The sequence below is a fragment of the Pyrus communis genome, chromosome 6, assembly GCF_963583255.1.
Source record: "Pyrus communis chromosome 6, drPyrComm1.1, whole genome shotgun sequence".
NCBI classification, from domain to species: Eukaryota; Viridiplantae; Streptophyta; class Magnoliopsida; order Rosales; family Rosaceae; genus Pyrus; species Pyrus communis.
The window spans coordinates 25,489,146-25,509,072 of record NC_084808.1 but is presented as its reverse complement, the minus strand read 5'-3'; the positions used below and the strand labels follow the sequence as shown (position 1 = coordinate 25,509,072).

General features: G+C 36.3%; 2 protein-coding genes across 3 annotated transcripts; one reads left to right on the top strand and one right to left on the bottom strand.

The window, feature by feature from the left end:
• Positions 1-3,753: 3,753 nt before the first annotated feature.
• Positions 3,754-7,817, top strand: LOC137737222 (probable serine/threonine-protein kinase PBL3). 2 transcript variants are annotated; one of them, XM_068476646.1, is made up of 6 exons: positions 3,754-4,105; positions 5,184-5,524; positions 5,612-5,747; positions 5,949-6,085; positions 6,182-6,305; positions 7,219-7,817. In XM_068476646.1, exons 1-6 carry the CDS (start codon positions 4,042-4,044, stop codon positions 7,668-7,670), a joined length of 1,254 nt encoding a protein of 417 aa, XP_068332747.1. In that variant the 5' UTR covers positions 3,754-4,041; the 3' UTR covers positions 7,671-7,817. The 2 variants fall into 2 exon arrangements, with proteins under 2 accessions (XP_068332747.1, XP_068332746.1); XM_068476645.1 differs by having other exon boundaries at positions 5,178-5,524.
• Positions 7,818-8,082: 265 nt separating this feature from the next.
• On the bottom strand, positions 8,083-14,072 carry LOC137736309 (probable serine/threonine-protein kinase PBL11). Its single transcript, XM_068475599.1, has 5 exons — positions 13,777-14,072; positions 10,368-10,554; positions 9,098-9,325; positions 8,672-8,795; positions 8,083-8,483 (listed from the first exon to the last, which is right to left on the bottom strand). The coding sequence occupies exons 1-5, from the start codon at positions 14,070-14,072 to the stop codon at positions 8,083-8,085; spliced, it is 1,236 nt and encodes a 411-aa protein (XP_068331700.1).
• Positions 14,073-19,927: the final 5,855 nt, after the last annotated feature.

Genomic DNA, 19,927 nt, shown 5'->3' with positions numbered 1-19,927 from the left:
GATGGACGACGGGGCCCAGAGACGTTTGTATTTAGGCCCACTAAGCGTTTAATGAGTATTCAGTTTTCTGTTTGTTTCGCTACGTAGCTCCTGCACGAACAAATAAATGAAGGCTGTGGTACTAGGCTGCAAGGGTGAGGAAGATTAACTGTGTATGGTCAAATTTGAAAGTTGCATGGCGCCCTTGAACTCTTCCATCTGAGAAATTTTTCTTTTCATAAAATCCTAGTTTTGGACTGAAGGAATTATGAGAAAAGTGAAAACGACTTAAAATTTCAAGGGATGATAATGTGATTTTCCGGAAATCCAAAGAGGTTTCGTGAATGTACAAGCGATAGTAGAGAGGAAGGAAATCAAATATAAGACTTCGAATGTATGGATGAGCTCTTAATCACTTGAACTACAAGTCTTTGGTCAATAGACCGAACCATTCAGTATAAGATATAAACAATCATGATTGAATTGAGAAAACAATTTCCAAGTGAAATTATGTATCATTACACAATGTCGTTAGCGTCTTTATGTTCATCTAATATTGTTTTGAACTCACGCCATTATGTAAAGATTCAACACCTTTCCACGATTGTGGTAAAGGGCAATTTGCATTCCCTGATATAGTTTGAAAATACTAATGTCGTTTGACTTGACCCATGGAGGTGACAGGTGAGGTCAACATTCTTAGATACTAGCAGCGCCATGTGACTTCGTCCGGTTACTTGGATTGTCCGCCAAGGCTACTGTGTCCGTTGATTGGAGGACTTACTAACAGTCTTACACCGCAAATGTTACTATTGTCATATAACATGCCACGTCAAAACCATTGACACAGCAACTTAACACATTGACAGATGTCCTTGCTGGAAATCAAGGTTGGCATTAGGCAGGTGAGAGGTGGATACGGGTTTCTTTCCTCGTCGACTCCTCTAAGTCCTCTCCCTGTCATTGTCTTTCCAGTTTCCATGATATTTTGCGCCTCCTGCAGTAACTACTGTTCGACAAGTAACATTTATCCTCTTCCCTTTTTTTTTCTTATTTGCACACTACAAGTGCATTAAAGTATAACATGCATACGTAATATTTCAAAAAAAAAATTGACCCTTATTCATTGTATACTTTCAATGGAATGCAAAATACACATTTTCTACATTCAAACGTATTATGTGCTTATTACGCACGTACTTTCTTAGTTTTCATTTTCAATCTAACTATAAAAAATAAAGAATTCAGGTAGTTTCGCATATTTTTTTAGAAATACATGTTAAATTCCCAAATTATACCCTTTCCAATTTTTCAAAATTACACGGAATTAACTGATGGAACCATAATAGTAGCAGGTCCAGTGTGAAAAGGGTTATCGAATGCAAGGAATTTGCAGTCAAGGCATACATCAAATTTGAATTTCAACGCTATCAAATCCCTATATATATATGTATGTATTTCTATTTGTCCACGTGATGCTTCCTCTCTATTTATCTATTGATTCTTTGTTAACCAATAGCTTTCACATGACTCATTATTTACATTTCCAAATATACCCCTCAATTATTTCTAAATTGATCGCATATTTGGAAGTTATTGGAGGAGGGTATCAAACTATCAATCCAAAGTGACCAAATGAATATAAAAACAAACAGAGCACCAAAAGTTTTCATTGACCGAATTAAAAAGATAACCACGATGAGTCAACTAACACCATTCTCTTTCACACCTACTTCATAAAAATAAAATAAAAAGAAATTGCAAGGGTTGTAAAAGCGCTATTAGATTGGATTAAAAATCATACTCTTAACATGTATCTGTATGATTATTTATGTTATTTTTATAATAAAAATAACACTCACATGTGTTGTGGGTTCTATTTTTTATTAGAAAGATAGTATAAATTGTTAATGCTTAAAACTTGCAGGTTAACAAATTAAAATACTAAACCCTTGGTGGGCAGGTATGGAGGGAAATGAAATGGACTAAAAGGTTTGAGTGGTTCACCCCTTAAAACTGAGCTACATGCGCTCGATTAATACATAAACTCTCTCTTATTTCAGTTGTCCGACGCACTACAAGAGTTTGCTACCACTTTATATAGGTTATCAAAAAACCCCTTACCTTGGGTTCTCCCAATTTGGCATTTAATGCGCCACCTTATTAGAATAGCACAGTGACACATTTTCACCTATAAACCAGACATTCGTGAAGTGACATGTGTTCAGTTGAGATGATGCGCATTTTCAAAGTAATGGGACACTTAGCCTTGGTTATCCAACCCTCTCTTTGAATGCCGTTCCAACCACCTTTACGTCTCATCCTAGGTCCTTGCTACTAATTGTGAGTCGTCGTCACATTGTCTGACGTCTGGGTAGACATGTCCCATAAAGTTGTCAATCTGCTCATGTACCCTTGGCGATTGGAAAACTCTCCACGTATCCTGGTCGGGCTAAGCTCATAGGCAATCAACTTTAATGCTTGGGAGTATCCTCTAAAGTGCCCAACACTACTATAAAATAAACATATAGTAAGTGTAACATTACTCAGATTAGATATTACCCATATTAGATGTGCACTAATTAAGCACAAGTGGATGAAGAAAACTTCGGATAAAGCGTTGGATCACACAAATATGTAGTAATACTTCTTTTGTGTGAGCAATCACAACAATATTGTGGCCGGTCTACCATATATATTCTCTCTATGATAATGAACACGCCTTTGTTCTTGTTCTTACTTCATTTAAATTGATGAGTGTTGTTATTTTTTATATGTTTTACTTCACTATCAAGTCTCAAAATATAAGGGATTATTGACTCTTACAAACTCGAAAAGAGGATTGAATTAATTAAAGGATGTACACAAACGCAAGCAATTATATATATATATGCACACAATCACCTCCTCATTAAGATTAATTATTATAATTGTGACAACAATATAGAATAACATTAAAAAAAATCATATTATCATTCTAACAAGTTATACATTACTAGAATTTGAGGTAAGCTCTTCACAAACTGATGGGACTACCAGTTATTGTGCGAGATCATATATTGACTTTGGATAGGGACCAACAGTTATTGTGCGCGACCGTATACTAAGATCCTTGCATCAACCAGTCCTTGTATGCGTTTAACTAATCGATTATATTATAAAGGGAGTGTATAAAATTGAGATTTTGATGGATTTATAATCAAATTTAATTGATTTGTAGAAATTTCATGTAAAATCGTGATATTTCTTTAAAATCTCATAGGGAGATGTGAGGTTTGTATGTGAATGTTCAAATTATACTATAAAATCTTTCCAATTGAATACACCCGTATTTATAAAGATTGTAATAAACTGTTATTATATCCTTATTAATTATGCGTTGAATTTCAGATTATCACTTTAAATTTTGATTGAATACCCCTTGATTTATTAAAAAAAATTAAAATATCTCGAAATCTCAATTGAATTGACACTAACCAATCATCAATTGACATTATAAAAAATCTAATCAAATGGTTGCCATCTTTGTTGATCAATCTCGGAACCTTTATTCGTGTTACCAATGACGCATTCATGCACATGACAACGTACGATGGAAGCATACAAGGGTACTTTCGTCATTCAAACTAATGCAATCGATATTTGACAAACTGCAAGTCCACAGTACACGGGGTACACAAGGGAATTCACACACGAGCAAAGGTGTAGACGGTAGACCACGTCATTGGCTAACAGCGTGCCTCCACACGTTTGTCGCGTCTCTTAGCCAAAGACGAAGCCAAGACAGACACTCATTCCCCCGCCTCTGCCAATTTCTTCTCAGTTTCCATTTCTCACCTTCGCCGCTCTTTCTCCTTCTTCCTCCCCTCCCAATTTTCTAATATCATTTTTTTTCCAAGAAATTGAGCTCGATCGAAGAGAACCCAGAAGAAGAACAAGTCAGCTGCAGTTTCTTACACGGATTCAGGTTTTTTTGCCATGGCTTGCTGATTATTTATCTTGTGCTTGTTAGAAGTCGTGAGAAAGTAAAAAGAGAGCGCCTGTGAGCTTTTGGAGTAGCAAATGGGCAACTGTTTAGGTTCTTCTGCTAAAGTCAATACCGCACATAGCTCCTTTGGAACTTCGGGTGAGTTTCAATGCTTGCTTTGAAAAAATACCTTAATTTTCATCAGCTGGTCTTGTATTTTGATGGGTATATTTAGTGTCTTCTGAGAGTTTTTATTGGTTTAAAGCAGTAAAATTTTGGTGGGTTTGGTTGGTTTTACTGAATTAGAAAGTGGTTTTTTTTTATTTTTATGGATTCTGGGTAGCTTAGTTCATCTCTGGAGGAAATTCTGCTATGTATTGAAACAAATCTCTCTGTATTTCTGGAGATTGGTTAATTTATTCTTCTTTTGTTTTCTGTTAGTTATTAATTCTTTGTTTTTGCAATGGATTATTGGTTTTGAATATCATTTAGAAAGATGGAAAATTTTCCGGGGTTTTTCCATTGTTAAGCAGTTCTTTAATCTGCAAAGAAATAGGATATTTTGCCTTTTTGAGGAGAATACAGAACGCGTTGAAGACAGCTTTAGATATTTTTGTCATTATTTGGTGATGCGCAATGTGCTTTTAGTAATCTTTTAGCTGATAACTGTTACAATTTTACTCGGTTTGTTTTTGCCCTGAAATGGGGGCAAACTGTGAAAGTGATTTCAACATTCATTTTGTACTTTACAATAATCACGTGAAGGATGGGCGTTAATGGCACGCTAAGATCTGTAGAATCAAAGACTTTAGTGACAATTGGGGCCTCAGGGGAAAAGTATGGTGGTCCTTTGTACGAAAACAGAGGTTTTTTTTTTTCTATGCTCCACAAAATTCCACTTCATCATGTACTAGTGATCATTGGAACATCGAGCAAAGATGCTTAATTTAAGGTGTTTTGTGAACCGGGCCAGCTGGTATCTTTCTTTGAGGCCACCTGATCACTCAAAACCCTGTACCTTGATCGACAAGTTTACATCGGTCCTCTTAGAAGTCATTAAAAGAATTTACACAATCGTTTCATTTTGTTCCTCTAAAATTTTGAATCGATTAGTTTGCTTAAGTGTCTTATTACTCTAGTAGATTTTTGCTATATATAACATTTCCTGAGGAATTCTAGTTGGTGTAGGTTTCCAAATTGATTGTTGATTATTGATTACTTGACCTGTCAGGATCAGGGGTTTCCAAAGTTTCCAGCAAAACTAACCCTTCCTCAGTTCCCTCCACTTTGACCGTCACATCGTATAGTGGAAGGAGCAATGCTTCAAGTCTTCCTACCCCAAGAACTGAAGGTGAAATATTGTCATCTCCAAATTTGAAACCCTTCTCATTCAATGAGCTAAAGACTGCCACCAGAAACTTTCGCCCTGACAGTCTTCTCGGTGAAGGAGGATTTGGTTATGTTTTCAAAGGATGGATTAATGGGAGCACAATGACAGCTTCAAAACCGGGGTCCGGAATGGTTGTTGCTGTCAAGAAGCTCAAACCCGAAGGTTTCCAAGGCCACAAGGAGTGGTTGGTAGGTTTCTTCTTAACAATTTTCTTTATGTGTGTTGTGTTTCAATTCTCATGCTTGGCTTATGTAGTGATAACCAATGAATTTCAGACAGAAGTAAATTATCTTGGTCAACTCCATCATCCAAATCTGGTTAAGCTTATCGGATACTGCTTAGAGGGTGAGAACCGCCTTCTGGTGTATGAGTTTATGCCAAAAGGAAGCCTAGAGAATCATCTGTTTAGAAGTAAGTGATGTATTCTTCTACCATTAATAGGAAGCATAGTTCCCTTCCCCCTCCTCTCACAATTGTTTTAAGTTATCTGGAAGTTAACTTTTATGCTTATTTTCTTGCAAATAAGCAACAGTTGCGTTGGCAATATGAAGAAACACCTTGGTTTTTGCCTTGAAAACTTTGTAATTTTGATCTTTTACATATGTTTCACAGGAGGGCCGCAACCACTTTCATGGGCAACAAGAATGAAAGTAGCCATAGGTGCTGCAAAGGGGCTCAGTTTTCTTCATGAGGCAGAATCACAAGTCATATATCGTGATTTTAAGGCTTCCAATATTTTACTAGATTCGGTATGTTGAACAAAGAGGAAACTAGCTCATCATGTTTAATAATCTTATCTTTAGATTGGATAAATCATTGACATAAATGTTGCATTGTGGTTCCAGGAATTCAACGCGAAGCTTTCTGATTTTGGCTTGGCTAAGGCTGGTCCCACTGGTGACAGGACTCACGTGTCTACTCAAGTCATGGGTACTCAAGGCTACGCAGCACCCGAATATGTTGCTACAGGTCTGTTTAATGTCTATATGCAGTATTATTGGTGTTTTACTTTTGTTATGTATGACCAATGATTGCTGGCAAATATCCCTGAATCATAGACTCCTTTTAATAGTACATGCGATGTATCTTGTTTGAGAAAGCTGATATTGTGAGTCTCTAAATATGCTATTACTATGGAATTTAGTACAAAATAAATTTTAACGAAATTTGCATTGAACTATCTCTTTGACGTTGCACCAGATTACCTATAACCGGATTGGTCATCTCTAACCTTTTGATTAGAGGATATCCACCTTGGTGCCAGTTGACAAACTAATAAGAGGTTGTTTCAATACTTTCTCTGAGGTGAAATTAGAGAAGAATGATTCGTTAGACCTATATATAAGTACTAAGTAGTGTGATTTTACATTTGGAGTTTGCTCATCTATTGATTCACAAGGTTGAGAAAGAAAAAGTTAAAGCTTTTGAGTTGCATATGATAATTGAACGGAACAAATTTGATTATTGTAATTATTTGTCATTAAGATTTCCTTAAGGCGGAACTTATGTAAACTGGGCTCTGTAATGCAAAAAAAAAAAAATGGTTTTGCACTGGTCAATTACGACCTTTTGAGTTGCCGAAGCGGACTCGAGGTTAATAAAAGATTGGATTTGTGCCGCCATCTCGGCAGGAGGGGGGGCGCGTAGACAGTTCAGGGATAGATGTAGTGTAATCGGAGGGCAGGGACTGAGAATATTCGGTATGAGTTGGTGTTCAGCGTAGAGTTACCGCTTCACTAGGTATCTGCATCCGTTCCTTAAATTTTTCACATTGTTGTAGCAGATACAATGCAGAGAATCTTAAGTGCTTGAATTCACTATGTTCGCAACACATGATTAATGCGTATGTGGATGTCTAACATGCATTTTCACTGTTTAACAGGTAGATTGACTGCTAAAAGTGACGTCTATAGTTTTGGGGTTGTACTGCTGGAACTACTGTCTGGAAGGCGAGCTGTTGATAAAACGAAAGTTGGTGCGGAGCAGAACCTGGTAGACTGGACAAAACCATATTTGGGTGACAGAAGAAAACTATTTCGGATTATGGACACCAAGTTGGAGGGCCAATATCCCCAGAAAGCAGCTTATACAGCTGCTACCCTTGCTTCACAATGCCTATGCCCCGAATCTAAACTCAGGCCCACGATGTCAGTGGTATTAGCAACGCTGGAACAACTTGAATCCCCAAAGACTGCAGCCAGAAACTCTCAATCAGAAAAGCAGACACTTCCTATTCCTCGGAAGTCGCCAATGCGACGACACCGTTCTCCTCTCAATGTACCACCAAATGCATCCCCATTGGCATCCCAAAGGCAATCTCCACGCGTGCGTTAACAGAGTTTTTCCGTCTGTAAATTACCTGTTTGATCCCATATTATGTTTACAGAGAATTGAGTTTGGGCATGTATTTTTCACAGTTTTGAGTCATTCTGAATAGGTTACCACCGCCTGTAATTCCAGAAGCCTTGTAGCTATTTTGTATTGGTAATCTGCTTGATGGTAGTTGTGTAAAAAGTTAGCTATCAGTTTAATTCTGCAGAATGACGGATGTTCTTATCCCGTCACAACTGCCGGTGTCAAATCATCCCGGCGCGAATACATGCTATTCTCGCTCTCGTAAATGTTGTATTTTCTGTAATTAGAATTTGCTAATTCATGCAAACAGTTGCCCTGCTTTCATTATATAGTTTTAGTGGACACTTGCGCATTGTAGGATAGCATTATGAAGGAAAACAGCTTCCTAGCTTTATGCCTGACATCCATTTCGTGTAGGGAAAATCCTTCTGTAAGGAGGGCATGGTGTAAATGCAGTAACATGGTCTGAAATCCGATTGCTGCTTGTGTTTTCATGCAACTCCTCCAAATCAGCCACGACTTCAGTCATCGTTGGTCTGCTCGTGGGGTCTGAATCGAGGCATCGGAGAATTAGTTCAGCAAACTTGTGAGCTTTTTCCACCGGGAAGTTATTTCCGAGTCTCTGATCAATCACGCAATGCAGTTGTTGGCGGTTGCTAAGATATGGTTCAGCCCACTTGGTAAGATCACCAGCCATTCCATCCGAATATTTCTTCACGGCGCAGGAGCCTGAGAAGATCTCTAAGAGCACCACGCCGAAGCTGTATACGTCCGTTTTGAGTGTCACATGCCCTGTAAAAATGAAAACCAAATTACCCCCTAGGGCAAATGAAATGTCTGGCAGCATGTGCTAGGTGTATAAAATACCCTTCGCATGTAAGTTGGTCAAAGTGACACCAACTACGTGAAGTGATGAGAGGGACGTTGAATACACCAATTGTATGTACGAATTGTTGTATATTTGGTGGTTGGTTGAGTACCTGTCCCTATGTACTCAGGTGCGATGTAGCCTTTGGTGCCAAGAACCCTTGACATTACGTGGTCATGGTCATCTTTGGGTCCGTATTTTGCCAGGCCGAAGTCTGATAGCTTGGCATTGAAGTCCTGCAATGTTTATTAGCTTCTTAAGGTTAGATTAATTATTGACAAATACAAATGAATAGGACCCTTACGACTTTTGATTACAAATAGAACTCGAGGAACAGTAAATCGACAAACCATATAAACCATGTTTAGTATTCTTTTATTGACATCTTAGTGTTCTCATGATTCACTTAAAATTATATATTGATACGTAACTGGCTCTATTTGTATATATTTTCCACAATTAATTGTTAAAAAGTATGATGACATAGCCTCACATCGTCCAACAGAACATTTGAAGCTTTGAGATCACGATGAATTACTGGCACCCCACGAGTGTGAAGACAATGCAGAGCCTTGGCCACGCCGAGTGCTACTTTGGTTCTTCTCCTCCAATCTAACCGTGTCGCATTTTCTGCCATGAGTTGGGCCTCCAAGCTTCCTCCGCTCATGTACTCATAAACCAACATTCTGTGCTCACCTTCACAGCAGTACCCTATTAGTTTCACTATGTTTGGATGACTTATTTTGCTCATAAATTTCCTCTCATTCTGCACCCACAACATAAATCTCACACACGCAGAAAGATAGATATTGAAAGAAAGAGAGTGCGTGTGTGAAAAAGGGCTAATTAGATTTACACCCTCCATATTTTCGGTGAATTTCAAAAGAGTTATGGGGTTTGAGTTTTCACATGTTGCACCTGATGTCTTTCTCTAATTTGACCATATGATACTCGGTAAATTGATGATGTTGCAGACGTTAGACATGCTTTTAAGCGGAGTAGGAGCCACACTCACATCAGTGAGACTAAATTGTGTGATTGTTTGTCGATTGAGGAGAAGTTAAAGTTCAATGATGAATTGTTTGGGTGTGCGCAAGTGTGATTTCCATGTCAACTCCTAATTGAATCCCACACTTGTTATGTCAAATCAATTTAAGAAGGATAATGCTAGGGAGGTCATCTATTTAAACTATATTTTATTAACCGTATGAAGTGGTTGTTGATGATTAGATTATGACTTAAGTGTTAATTAACGTGCTTATATTTTCCATTGATGACACGTTACATGATTTGCAAATATGAACTAAAGAATTAGTCTACCTAACATTACTCATTTAAGAACGATCATATACCAAAAGATATAAATTAAAACAATTCAAAACCTCACGGTGTAATATGGAAAATAAAACCTCGTTGTCAAATTGAAAACTGCTCCAAACCTGAAGGGTGAAATATGTATTTCGCCTTGGGAGAAAATTTTATAACCAAAACCATTCAATTCCTTAATCTTCATTTGAAGATCATCCATACAAAAAATTAATCGAATCTAAGATCATTTAGTCATTCAAATGTATAAAATAAATTAATAGTGTAGATACTAAATACTATATTGGAATTGGAAGACTAAACCGTCTCCAATTGAAATGATTTTTTGTAAGTATGATATCCAAATGAAGACTAAGAAATTGAGCGGATTTGATTACGAAGTTTCTACTGGAAAATACGTTATTTATAAGTAGGAGAATAAGCTCATTTCCCAAAGAGGAAGTACAAGGATTATTCAAAAATAAAAGAGAAAACAAACTGACCTCCCATTGTTCATCGCCTTGTAGTGCTGTCTTTCTAAGCCTTTTGATAGCAATTGGAAACCCCTCACTTGGTTTTGCAGCAGCTTTCATATTACAATACCTCACGTACCCTTTATAGACATCACCGAATCCGCCTTGCCCGATCAAGTTCTTGCTGCTAAACTTGCGTGTGGAAGCTTTCAAGGCACTGTAACAGAAGCAGTATAGCTTGTAATCTCGCAACACTCCGTCCTTCTTGTTCACTCTCTCCAAATTCCGATCTTTTGGACTCGGAGTATTGGAGTTTGTGGTGGCCCTTGCACTTTTGCTACGGTTTTTTTCTGCACTTAAACGCATCAACAAAAGAAGAAGAGAGCAAAGTTTTGTTGGTTAGCAGAGGAAAAGGAACTGCATGCTTTTGGGATGCATGCATGCAATAACAATACCTATGTGTTTATAGAGACAGATAAATTCCTCTATTTAAGTGATGATCTTCGTTTCTCACGTTTTCTCATGGACCCAGAAACATAAAATTAACCGAAGGATACAGAAAATTTATACAAACTACCCAAAAAAAGGTTTTTTTCTTCAGACAAAAAATGAGATATTAATAAGTACCTTGACCTTGTAAGGAAGTTGAGGAAACAGTTGGAGCTTTCTCTCGAACTGTTTTATTAGTTTTCTTGGGTAGAGAAATTTGCAACCCAACGTCTCCTTAATTACCCAAAAGAAAGAAAAAAATAATTTTAATTTTAGAAACATTTTGACTATAAATATTCAACTTCAGATCATTAAAAAAAAACACAGAAATTAACAGTGTGAGTGCAAACCAATGGGATGAGGTTTAGGAATGACAACTGATGAGTCTGTCTCTCGACGGTGTTTCCTCAAGCAGTTTCCCATGAGACTCGCTGATGATGATTACGTACGCTAGAAGAACCAGAACCAAAGACACGAATTGACTGTAATTATAAAAGTGTGTGAGAGGAAGCTGATGAGAGAAAGAGAGAGATTAAGGAGGTAATTAAATTAAGTAGAAGGATAAATAAAACACGATTAGTATTATTAATACAACCTAGTAAAAGATGATTAATCAGGTGATGTGGGCTAGGTGGACAAATACATGTCCAGAGTTTCAGGAAGAAGCATCTGTGGTCGATTATTTCAAGAAATCTTCTCTTGTCACAACTGTAAAAGCTGGGAGATGAATAAAAAATATAATATGTGCAGGTGGTAGTTCTATGCCTCTAACAAACAGCTTATTAGTTTGAGATAGATATTGATCTTAACTTCCAAAGGTATTGGTTGGTGGACTTAGTGGATTATTAAATTCTTCTTAAATTATAGCTGGAAGAGGTGGTCTGGTCGCAACTTCACAGGGTCAGATTGGAGGGAAAAGACGCAAACCAAACGGTTCTAATAAATTAGTAGAAGGCGATGAAGATTATAATAGAGTTAATCCAACTTCAGCTGTCTCAAATTTTTCCTTTTCTAATCCTGTAAGCCGGATATGGTTCCCCATCGTTGGTGGTTCTGTACTATTGAAAAATTTTAACAATTTCTAAAGCAAATGAGAATATGAAGTGTGAGCCATTGGGAGTGAACCATACAAAAATTTCGAAATTCATCATTTGTTATTAGGCGGCATATATAGATGTTCTTACGATTCTACGGACAACAGGTCGTTTATTTACTTTTAAAATTAGCATATGGAGTAAATATATACATCTTGGTTATGGTGAAAATGTTATGTTTATGCCGAGAAGCAGGGTATAAACTGTCATGAGAGATGGAAAGAAGCAAATAGACACAAGTATATCTAAGGCCTCCTTTGGAGTTTAAACACAAAACAAAAGAAATTAAGAAGAAAAAGTATTATATATATGGTTCATTGGGCTACTAAGCCAGAAGAGTGATGGAAAAGATTTTAGGGAAATTGCTGTGAATTTATAAGAAAACTAACCTTTTTCCAAACAAGAGAAACAATATAGCATGTTAATGATCTCGAGAAGATGAGAACAGTAAGTAGAATACAGAGAGAATGCTAATAATGAACCCAAAACCCTATGCTGCCATGCATACGCTAATAATCAATTAGAGAATTGATATTTGTTGCAGAGAGTCAATAACATTGACTTAAAACCAGGGTTGGTATACTTAATTAGGTACTGTAGTAATCAAATCCTAGCCATCACCTCCGGTAATTTGTGTTGAGATACGATCAAATGACACCCGGAGTTCCCCCAAACACTTCAGTAGAGACGATGCAATCCTTCAAAGAATTTATGTATCGATCCTAATGAAGTATTCGGGGGAACTCTAGGGGACACCTGATTCCAGATGTATGTGCACAGTAGCATAATTTACCACGTACTACATACTGTTTTTGATTGCTTGGGTACTTAATTATGAAATGCAAACCATGCATGCTAGCTATATATATAATATAGTGGTAAGCTGCAACAATTGTTATGTTTGAGTAGTGATCCTGGAGAGGACGACATAACACTAGTAGTATTGAGCAGTGAACCTAGACAGAAGTGTGGATTAAATTGAATTTGAGGTATGCACGTAATTAAGGAAAAGAATCTTGAGGCTGTGATGAGATTGAGAGGCCAAGGCCATTCGTTTTCAGGTATCTTTACCAAAATCTAGTTCATGCTGGGGGCATGTGATCATGACAAAGGGCTTCTTATTCTTAACCTAGAATACCAGCTTGTATGGTAAGCACTGTAAAGTCTCTCCAAGTGGCCCACACGCGAATTCCTTCGTCTTCTACCTATAAACAAATCTTAGCTTAGCATAAGATGATCATAATTTAGGACAAGAAAAATTGCTATGATGTGTGATAGATCCGTTATTCCATCATTATATATTGAACTAACTTGCGCTTAGATCATCTCTAACCCTGACCTAAAACCTAAAAATATTTAACCCAGAAAATTTAGGTTTTAGCTCAGAAACAGTTTTTCTGCTCCAACTCTTCTGGCCTAAAATTTTAGCCCAAGATTATCAAAGAATAAATTAAGCCTATTTTTTTTTAAATTAACTTTAAAAAAATGTAGACTATCCTAAATTAATTTTATGAACATTTTAACCTAAAAATATTTAAATTCCGATAAATTTTGAAAAATCACTAAATCAATACATGAAAATCATGATAAACCACATAAACTTAATACAAACAACATTTAATAAACCACATAAACTTAATATAATCGAAAACTCATAAACTATATAAACTTAATAATGATATTCACCATCTTGACTTGGTGATAGACTTGGGTGATAGTCTTGAGATGAATCATCATCTTGAAATATACTCATTGTGGCATTCCTTTGTAAAATGTCCTTTTGCTTACTATGTAAGTATTTCTTCCTCTCTTAAGTGTATTTGTGGAGGTCCTCCACCATCAAATTAATTTCGAACCTTTCTTGCTCCCTATCCCCTTCTTCCTTCATGGCCAAACACATTTGGGCCGATTCTTCTTGCCAAGAGATATGGTTTTCGTTCGTACTTGCAAATCCGCTAGCAAGTTGTGCACGTATCGGATCTTGGGACTTCCCTTTTCTCTTTGCTTCCTTTTGCTTATCTCTACCTGGGGGCCTTGCAAAAGAAGAAGTTGGGGTCATTTGTTCGACACCTTCATTGTCGGCAAAATTCACACCTTCATTGACTTCATTTGGGAATGGGGCTTCACGATCTTCCCTATTGTTGGTCCGCATCGGTTCCCCACCTTGGACAATCCTTGAGGATGTTCCAAGCATGATGCAACTTAAAAGCTTGATTTTTTGGTGTAGTTCTTGTCTTGTAAATTGCCATTGCTTTGTCACCTTATGCAACAAATACATAAAAACAAGTAGTTGCAAAATACTATTATGTACATGACAACTAAAATATCAACAAAGAAACTCACAATTTCTGAGGCGCCCCTTCCACTAGGCATATCATCCATGGCTCTTTCCAAGCCTCCCTTCCATAGAGTGCACGCTTTGTTGATAATCTTCCACCGATCATAAACACCACCAGCTTCCCTTCGACTGGCATTAGAGTTTTCATGGAACTTATCAACGATTTTACCCCACAAAACCTTTTTATTTTGATTCGTGCTGACGACACCATCTTCGCTAACAGAAATCCATGCCAAACATAAAGCAATATCTTCGTCAAAGGTCCAATTACGACCTCTAACATGCTCTTTTGCCATCTTGAAAAATTTGGAAATGAGAAGAAATGGTAGAAAGAAAAATTGGAAGAATTGTAGGAGAAAAGTGAGTTATGTGTGGATGTTTGAACAAATACATAGGTATTTATAGAGTTTTTGGTTGAATTTTAATTTAAATTATTTTAGCCGTTGGATTTAAATTTGGACCGTTAGATCTTTTTTTTACTGTTAGATTTGATTATATTCGATTTAAGCTATTGGATTCAATAAATATATAAAATATATATATATATATATATATATATAAAAGAACCTGGACCGTTGGATTAACCAACGGCCCATTTAAATCCAGCTACTGGATGAAGAAAAGTAGCCGTTGGGATACATAATTGTCTGACACTCAGAGGAACAACCCCACGTAGGTTGGTTGGGCTGCATAAAAAGCCTAGCTCATGCAGCGCGTAGCCATTTAGGTTTTGGGCAGTGGGCTTCACAGTCCCGATTTCAGTCTCATTTGTTAGGGTCCATTTTGCTTGGTGGCCTAAAGTTGGGCCGATATTTGGCCTCAGATTAAGTTTTAGGTTTTAGGTTAGTTTTAGGCCATGGATTAGGTTGGGTTTTTTTTTGGTGGGGGGGGGGGGGGGGTGGGGGGAGGGGGGAGGAGGAAGGGGAATTTTAGGTTATAGGGCAGGGTTGGAGTGAGTCTTAGAGTTCCTTAAGGTACTATAGCAAGCTATATAGCTTTTGCACCAAAATTTGCAAGTGTATGTTGAAGATTTTGTTTTTAATTCATAGACCCTAAAAATATTATGCGATGAAAGTGACCGAAGAGGATGTATGTGCAAGAATGGAAAAGGTATGGCCATGGGGAGAGCTTGTGACCACTCATTGAGTGTATTTGAACAATATTCCCTCCCTCTCATTTTCCCGCAATACTGACCAGGTTCATCATCAATAGAAGTCTGAGGATATCATGTTTCTAATCTAATGGTTCTCCTACATGCCAGAAACCGCAACAATGTAAGAAAGAGATTATAGGCCAGTTTGCTACAAGTTTTGTTATGCATAGTAATTAATTTCCCTACATTGCCTTGCCAAGAAACCACAAAAGTGAGAGAGAGATTGTCAGCTGTTCCCTGGAGTTCCCCTGATCACTTCACTGGGACAGTTCATATGATCATTGCCCGTAATTAATTAACTTACCAGATTAAGGGTGCACAGCTTATTTTTTACCATGCATCTGAAGTGTTTGGGGGAACTCCGGGTGCCATGACAGTGATCAACATGATTGACAGCAGAAAATATATACTTGGTGACAGCAGTCGGTGCAAGACAAGGATGAGATAGATCAATAAATTGCCAGTAATTTTGGCCAACCAAGAAGGGTTTTCACCTGACATTCCCATTGGAGGTAATTCGTTTCATAAAGGTTGACAAACACCAAATTAGAAATATTGGGGATACAAGAGAAGCCATGAGATTGGGAAAAAAATGATCCTAGAAGAGGATCAGAGGCTCGAATACCATGTAAACCTTGTGATTCACATTAATCTATATAATGCTGCTGTACGATCTTTCTATACAGGAGATACAAGAATATTATCTCATCTAGACAAATACATCTGAAGTTCAAAATACAATTCAAATATACAAAGATAATTAAGATAATTGAGAGAATTATATCTAACTGACTGCCCTTACTAACAACTTTGATTATCTAACAAAGTAAGTTATCTTGTTGAACTCATTGGAATTTGGGATGAACTTGTCGTCCTCCCCTTCGCTGCTATAAGCTTCTTTTTTTTTTTTCCCAAGAAAAAGTACCTTGACCATGATCAGGCTTTGATTGGTCATAGTGCGCAATGATGAACAACACCGTGCTGCTGGGCTACTAATTCCACGCTATTTTGTCAAGGCTCTCTATAAGTTTCTGGGGATCTAAAACTACTATTTTTGTAGCTTTATGGCTATTTTTTTTTTCAGGTCGTTTTAACTTAACGTTGATTTGACGGAACAACTGAAGAAGCTTATTTTTCTATAGGCAAAGGGATCCTCTCCGGATCCCTTCTACCTAATACTTCTCATCAAATAATCCGGTCCTTCAAATTTGATCTAATGGCTAAAGTTATTATAATTTTTAAAGTAGGCCTGTGTTTTTAGCCGTTGGATCAAATTTCAAGGATCCAAATTATTTGATAAGGAGGATTAGGTGGACGGATCCGGAGAGGATCCCTTTCCCTCGCCTCCTATAGCCACCAAATCGGCAAAAAGGAATTAAGAAATAAAGAAAAGTTTGAGGATATTCTTTTGGTGTTGGTTCGAAAAAAATAAGGGCGAATTGAGGAGGAATTGGATTGAGGAGGAATTGAAATGAGGTGGAATCAGAATCAGATTCTGGTTCAAGTTATTTACTAAAATTGTCTGGAATCGGAGTAGGAATGATGTTGAGTCCATATAAGTTGTTTACTAATTCACTATAATCGGAATGAAAACTAGGTTGATTACTATATTGCCCTTACCTAAATAAATTATTTTCATACTAATTAATTATATTAAATTCTTAATTAAATTTATATAATAAAATTCATCTATATAAAAATATATATAAATGAGTTTTATTTATTTATTAAAAGATGGCAGGAACGATGTTGAGTTCATAAAAGTTGTTTACTAATTTACTTCAATCGCAATGAAAACTAGATTGATTACTAAATTGCCTTTACATAAATAAATTATTTTCATACTAATTAATTAATTTAAATTCTTAATTAAATTTATATAATAGAATTCACCTATATAAAATATATAAATAGGATTTATTTATTTATTAAAAGATGGCATAATGAGTGTCAAATGAAGGCCAATGTTGGAATAATTAGAAACAAGTGAGGGCATAATTGGTAGAAGAAATCCATTCCGGATTCCTCAAGTGTCAAGGAATTGAAATACCTCCCTCATGTAGGGAGTCCAATTCCTCCAAAATTAGGAGTTGGATTCCTTAATGTGTGTGGACCCCACCTGTATTTTGATTCCCCAGATTACGTAAACAAAGGTGTATCCCGTAATCGGAATCCAATTCCGTAAATTGATTCCGATTACGGGTATGTAAATGTGCCATAAGAGGATTGTTTGATGCATTGATACAAGTGACTTAGGCTCAGTTTGGTATTGTTTTTTTTTTATTTTTTTTAACCAAAAATTGCTTCACTTTAAATTACTAGTAAAAAAAATGTTTGGTAACAATAAAATATAAAGTAACGGTTTTCAGACACTAGCTTTTAAAAATAGTATGTATGTTGTTTTTAAAAGCCTGCTTTAATTAATAAAAAACGGAGTTAAGCTTTAATAATAGTTGTAATTCTTGTAATAAGCTTATTAATCTTAAACAGTGACATTATTTATCCTTCCATTGTTTTTCAAACTCACAACACTTTTATAAAAAAACAGTTTATCAAACGCTCAACTACTTTATTTTGTATTTGATTATTATTAAAGCACAACATAAGTAATTTATTTAAAAAGTTCAACAATTCCAAACTGGCCCTTAATGGTTTAAATTTTAATGATTTTATTGTATTTCATTATATTTCATTTGTCGGTGACACCATAGCAATTTCGAATCGATTTTAATTTGAGAGAATGTTTGGAATTGCTGTCAAAACCGTTACAAGATTTTCTTGACAATTGAAAGTGTTTTTGGTAAAAAATTGTTAAAAGGTACTCCTCGCGGTCATAAAAGAGCTTTTGGAGAAGCATATCTTAAATTCTTGTTATATGAATATAAAAGTTGATATTAACCATATTTCATTAGAATATTTTAAGAAAAATACACACATATTTTGACTATTTTACGAGATTAAAAAGGGAAGTGAGGATCCTCAAATCGTATGCGTTCATCATACATTATGCGATCAGAAATCATTGTAAATTTTTTTATTTAAAATTGAATATAAACACTACCTAACTAAAACTGACCGCATAATATACGATGAACGAATGTGATTAGAGGATCCGGCGAGAATCCTCTCTCTAAAAAAGGGGTGTGCCTACTTCTCATACACCCCTTATTAATTTCTGTCATTTGATATTCTTCAATTCATCTGATTCAACGGTCAAAAATTAAAAAAGTGTTTGAAAGTAAAAAGAAGTGTGTGAATATCACACCCCTTAAAAAACTTACCATAGTGAGACGATAAGGTCAATTAATAGTTAAGGTTCTCGTTTGTCATTTTGTTTCATGCCTATTTATTTTTTATAATTTTATTTTATTTTGTCAATCATCATTTAGTTTAATGTGGATGTGTTTGGTACCAAAGAAATCTATAAAATGGGTGTTTTGACTGGTCTAAATAAGGCACCTTATATAAAATATTTTTTTTAAAAGCACTTGAATTTTTAATAAAAAATTTATTGTGTTTCTATTGAATACACTTCATAAGCAGAAGTACATTTATTACAAGTACTTCTTACATAAGCAATTTTAAACCATTCACATTTTTTGTGTGATTTTAACCCTAGCTGTGGAGAGATTTTTTTGTGTGACCGGCACACAAGGTGGTACATTACGTGTCATTAAGATTTTACTCGGAGCCATCCATATCAATAGACCATACATATATAAGCGCGTCTATTTCTAATTTATTTTTCTGTATTGAGAAATATTAGCACGTCTATTGCACCTAGGTAACCTCTTCTATTTTTAATTATACACTTTCCAAAACCAAAAGAAATTAAAGTCGGTCTCCCATGACGAGAATGAGACTAAACTTTTCGATGAAGAAACTCAAGTTTGTTTAAGTCGGTCATCCATTACTTAATCCGCTACCAATACGGATTCCACCCGCCACCCTATAAAGCCTCTATATATACGTATTTGTTGTCCCTCAAAAGTACTCTAACTTCTTCAAAATATACGACTCTCTCTTTGTGATTCCAGCCTTGACTAATTTCCATGGAAGACTTCGAAGTCTACCACGAGGAAGACCGCCTCCGATTTGAAATCCGATACATTACCGCAAAACTAGACAACCCTGGCAATCATGACCAGAACCTTACTTCAGTACAACATCCGGTTCAACTTCTGGTCAAATTTGTGCACAATTTCCATTACAAATTCACCAATACTACCATAGACCGCACTGAAACCACCATCAGAGAATATGATAGAATAAAAGAAAGAAGCTGCGGATTTGACATTGATAAGTTAAAAGATTACAAATACTCGTTCGGGATCTTAACTAGCATGTTGTCGTTGATTGGAGTCAGAATAAGACGGGAAGCGATTGTGAAGCTAATCATAAACGGTGGGCTCAAAATTCGCAATAAAGACTGCTACAGGGGGCGTCAGGTATTAGGGTTGCACGTTTATGTCAGAAGTGAGTACCTCAGGGTCCGATGTGACTCCTGTACAGTAGG

Bases quoted from the DNA above. Each gene is read 5' to 3' on its own strand.
- LOC137737222 (XM_068476645.1), top strand. From the start codon at position 4,042: ATGGGCAACTGTTTAGGTTCTTCTGCTAAAGTCAATACCGCACATAGC. The intron at 4,106-5,177 runs GTGAGTTTCAAT...TTGACCTGTCAG, and splicing joins TAGCTCCTTTGGAACTTCGG to GATCAGGGGTTTCCAAAGTT. The intron at 6,306-7,218 runs GTCTGTTTAATG...ACTGTTTAACAG, and splicing joins ACCCGAATATGTTGCTACAG to GTAGATTGACTGCTAAAAGT.
- LOC137736309 (XM_068475599.1), bottom strand. From the start codon at position 14,072: ATGCGGACCAACAATAGGGAAGATCGTGAAGCCCCATTCCCAAATGAA. The intron at 9,326-10,367 runs GTCAGTTTGTTT...TTGTGGGTGCAG, and splicing joins AAGGCGATGAACAATGGGAG to AATGAGAGGAAATTTATGAG. The intron at 8,796-9,097 runs GTAATTCATCGT...TAAACATTGCAG, and splicing joins TTCACACTCGTGGGGTGCCA to GACTTCAATGCCAAGCTATC.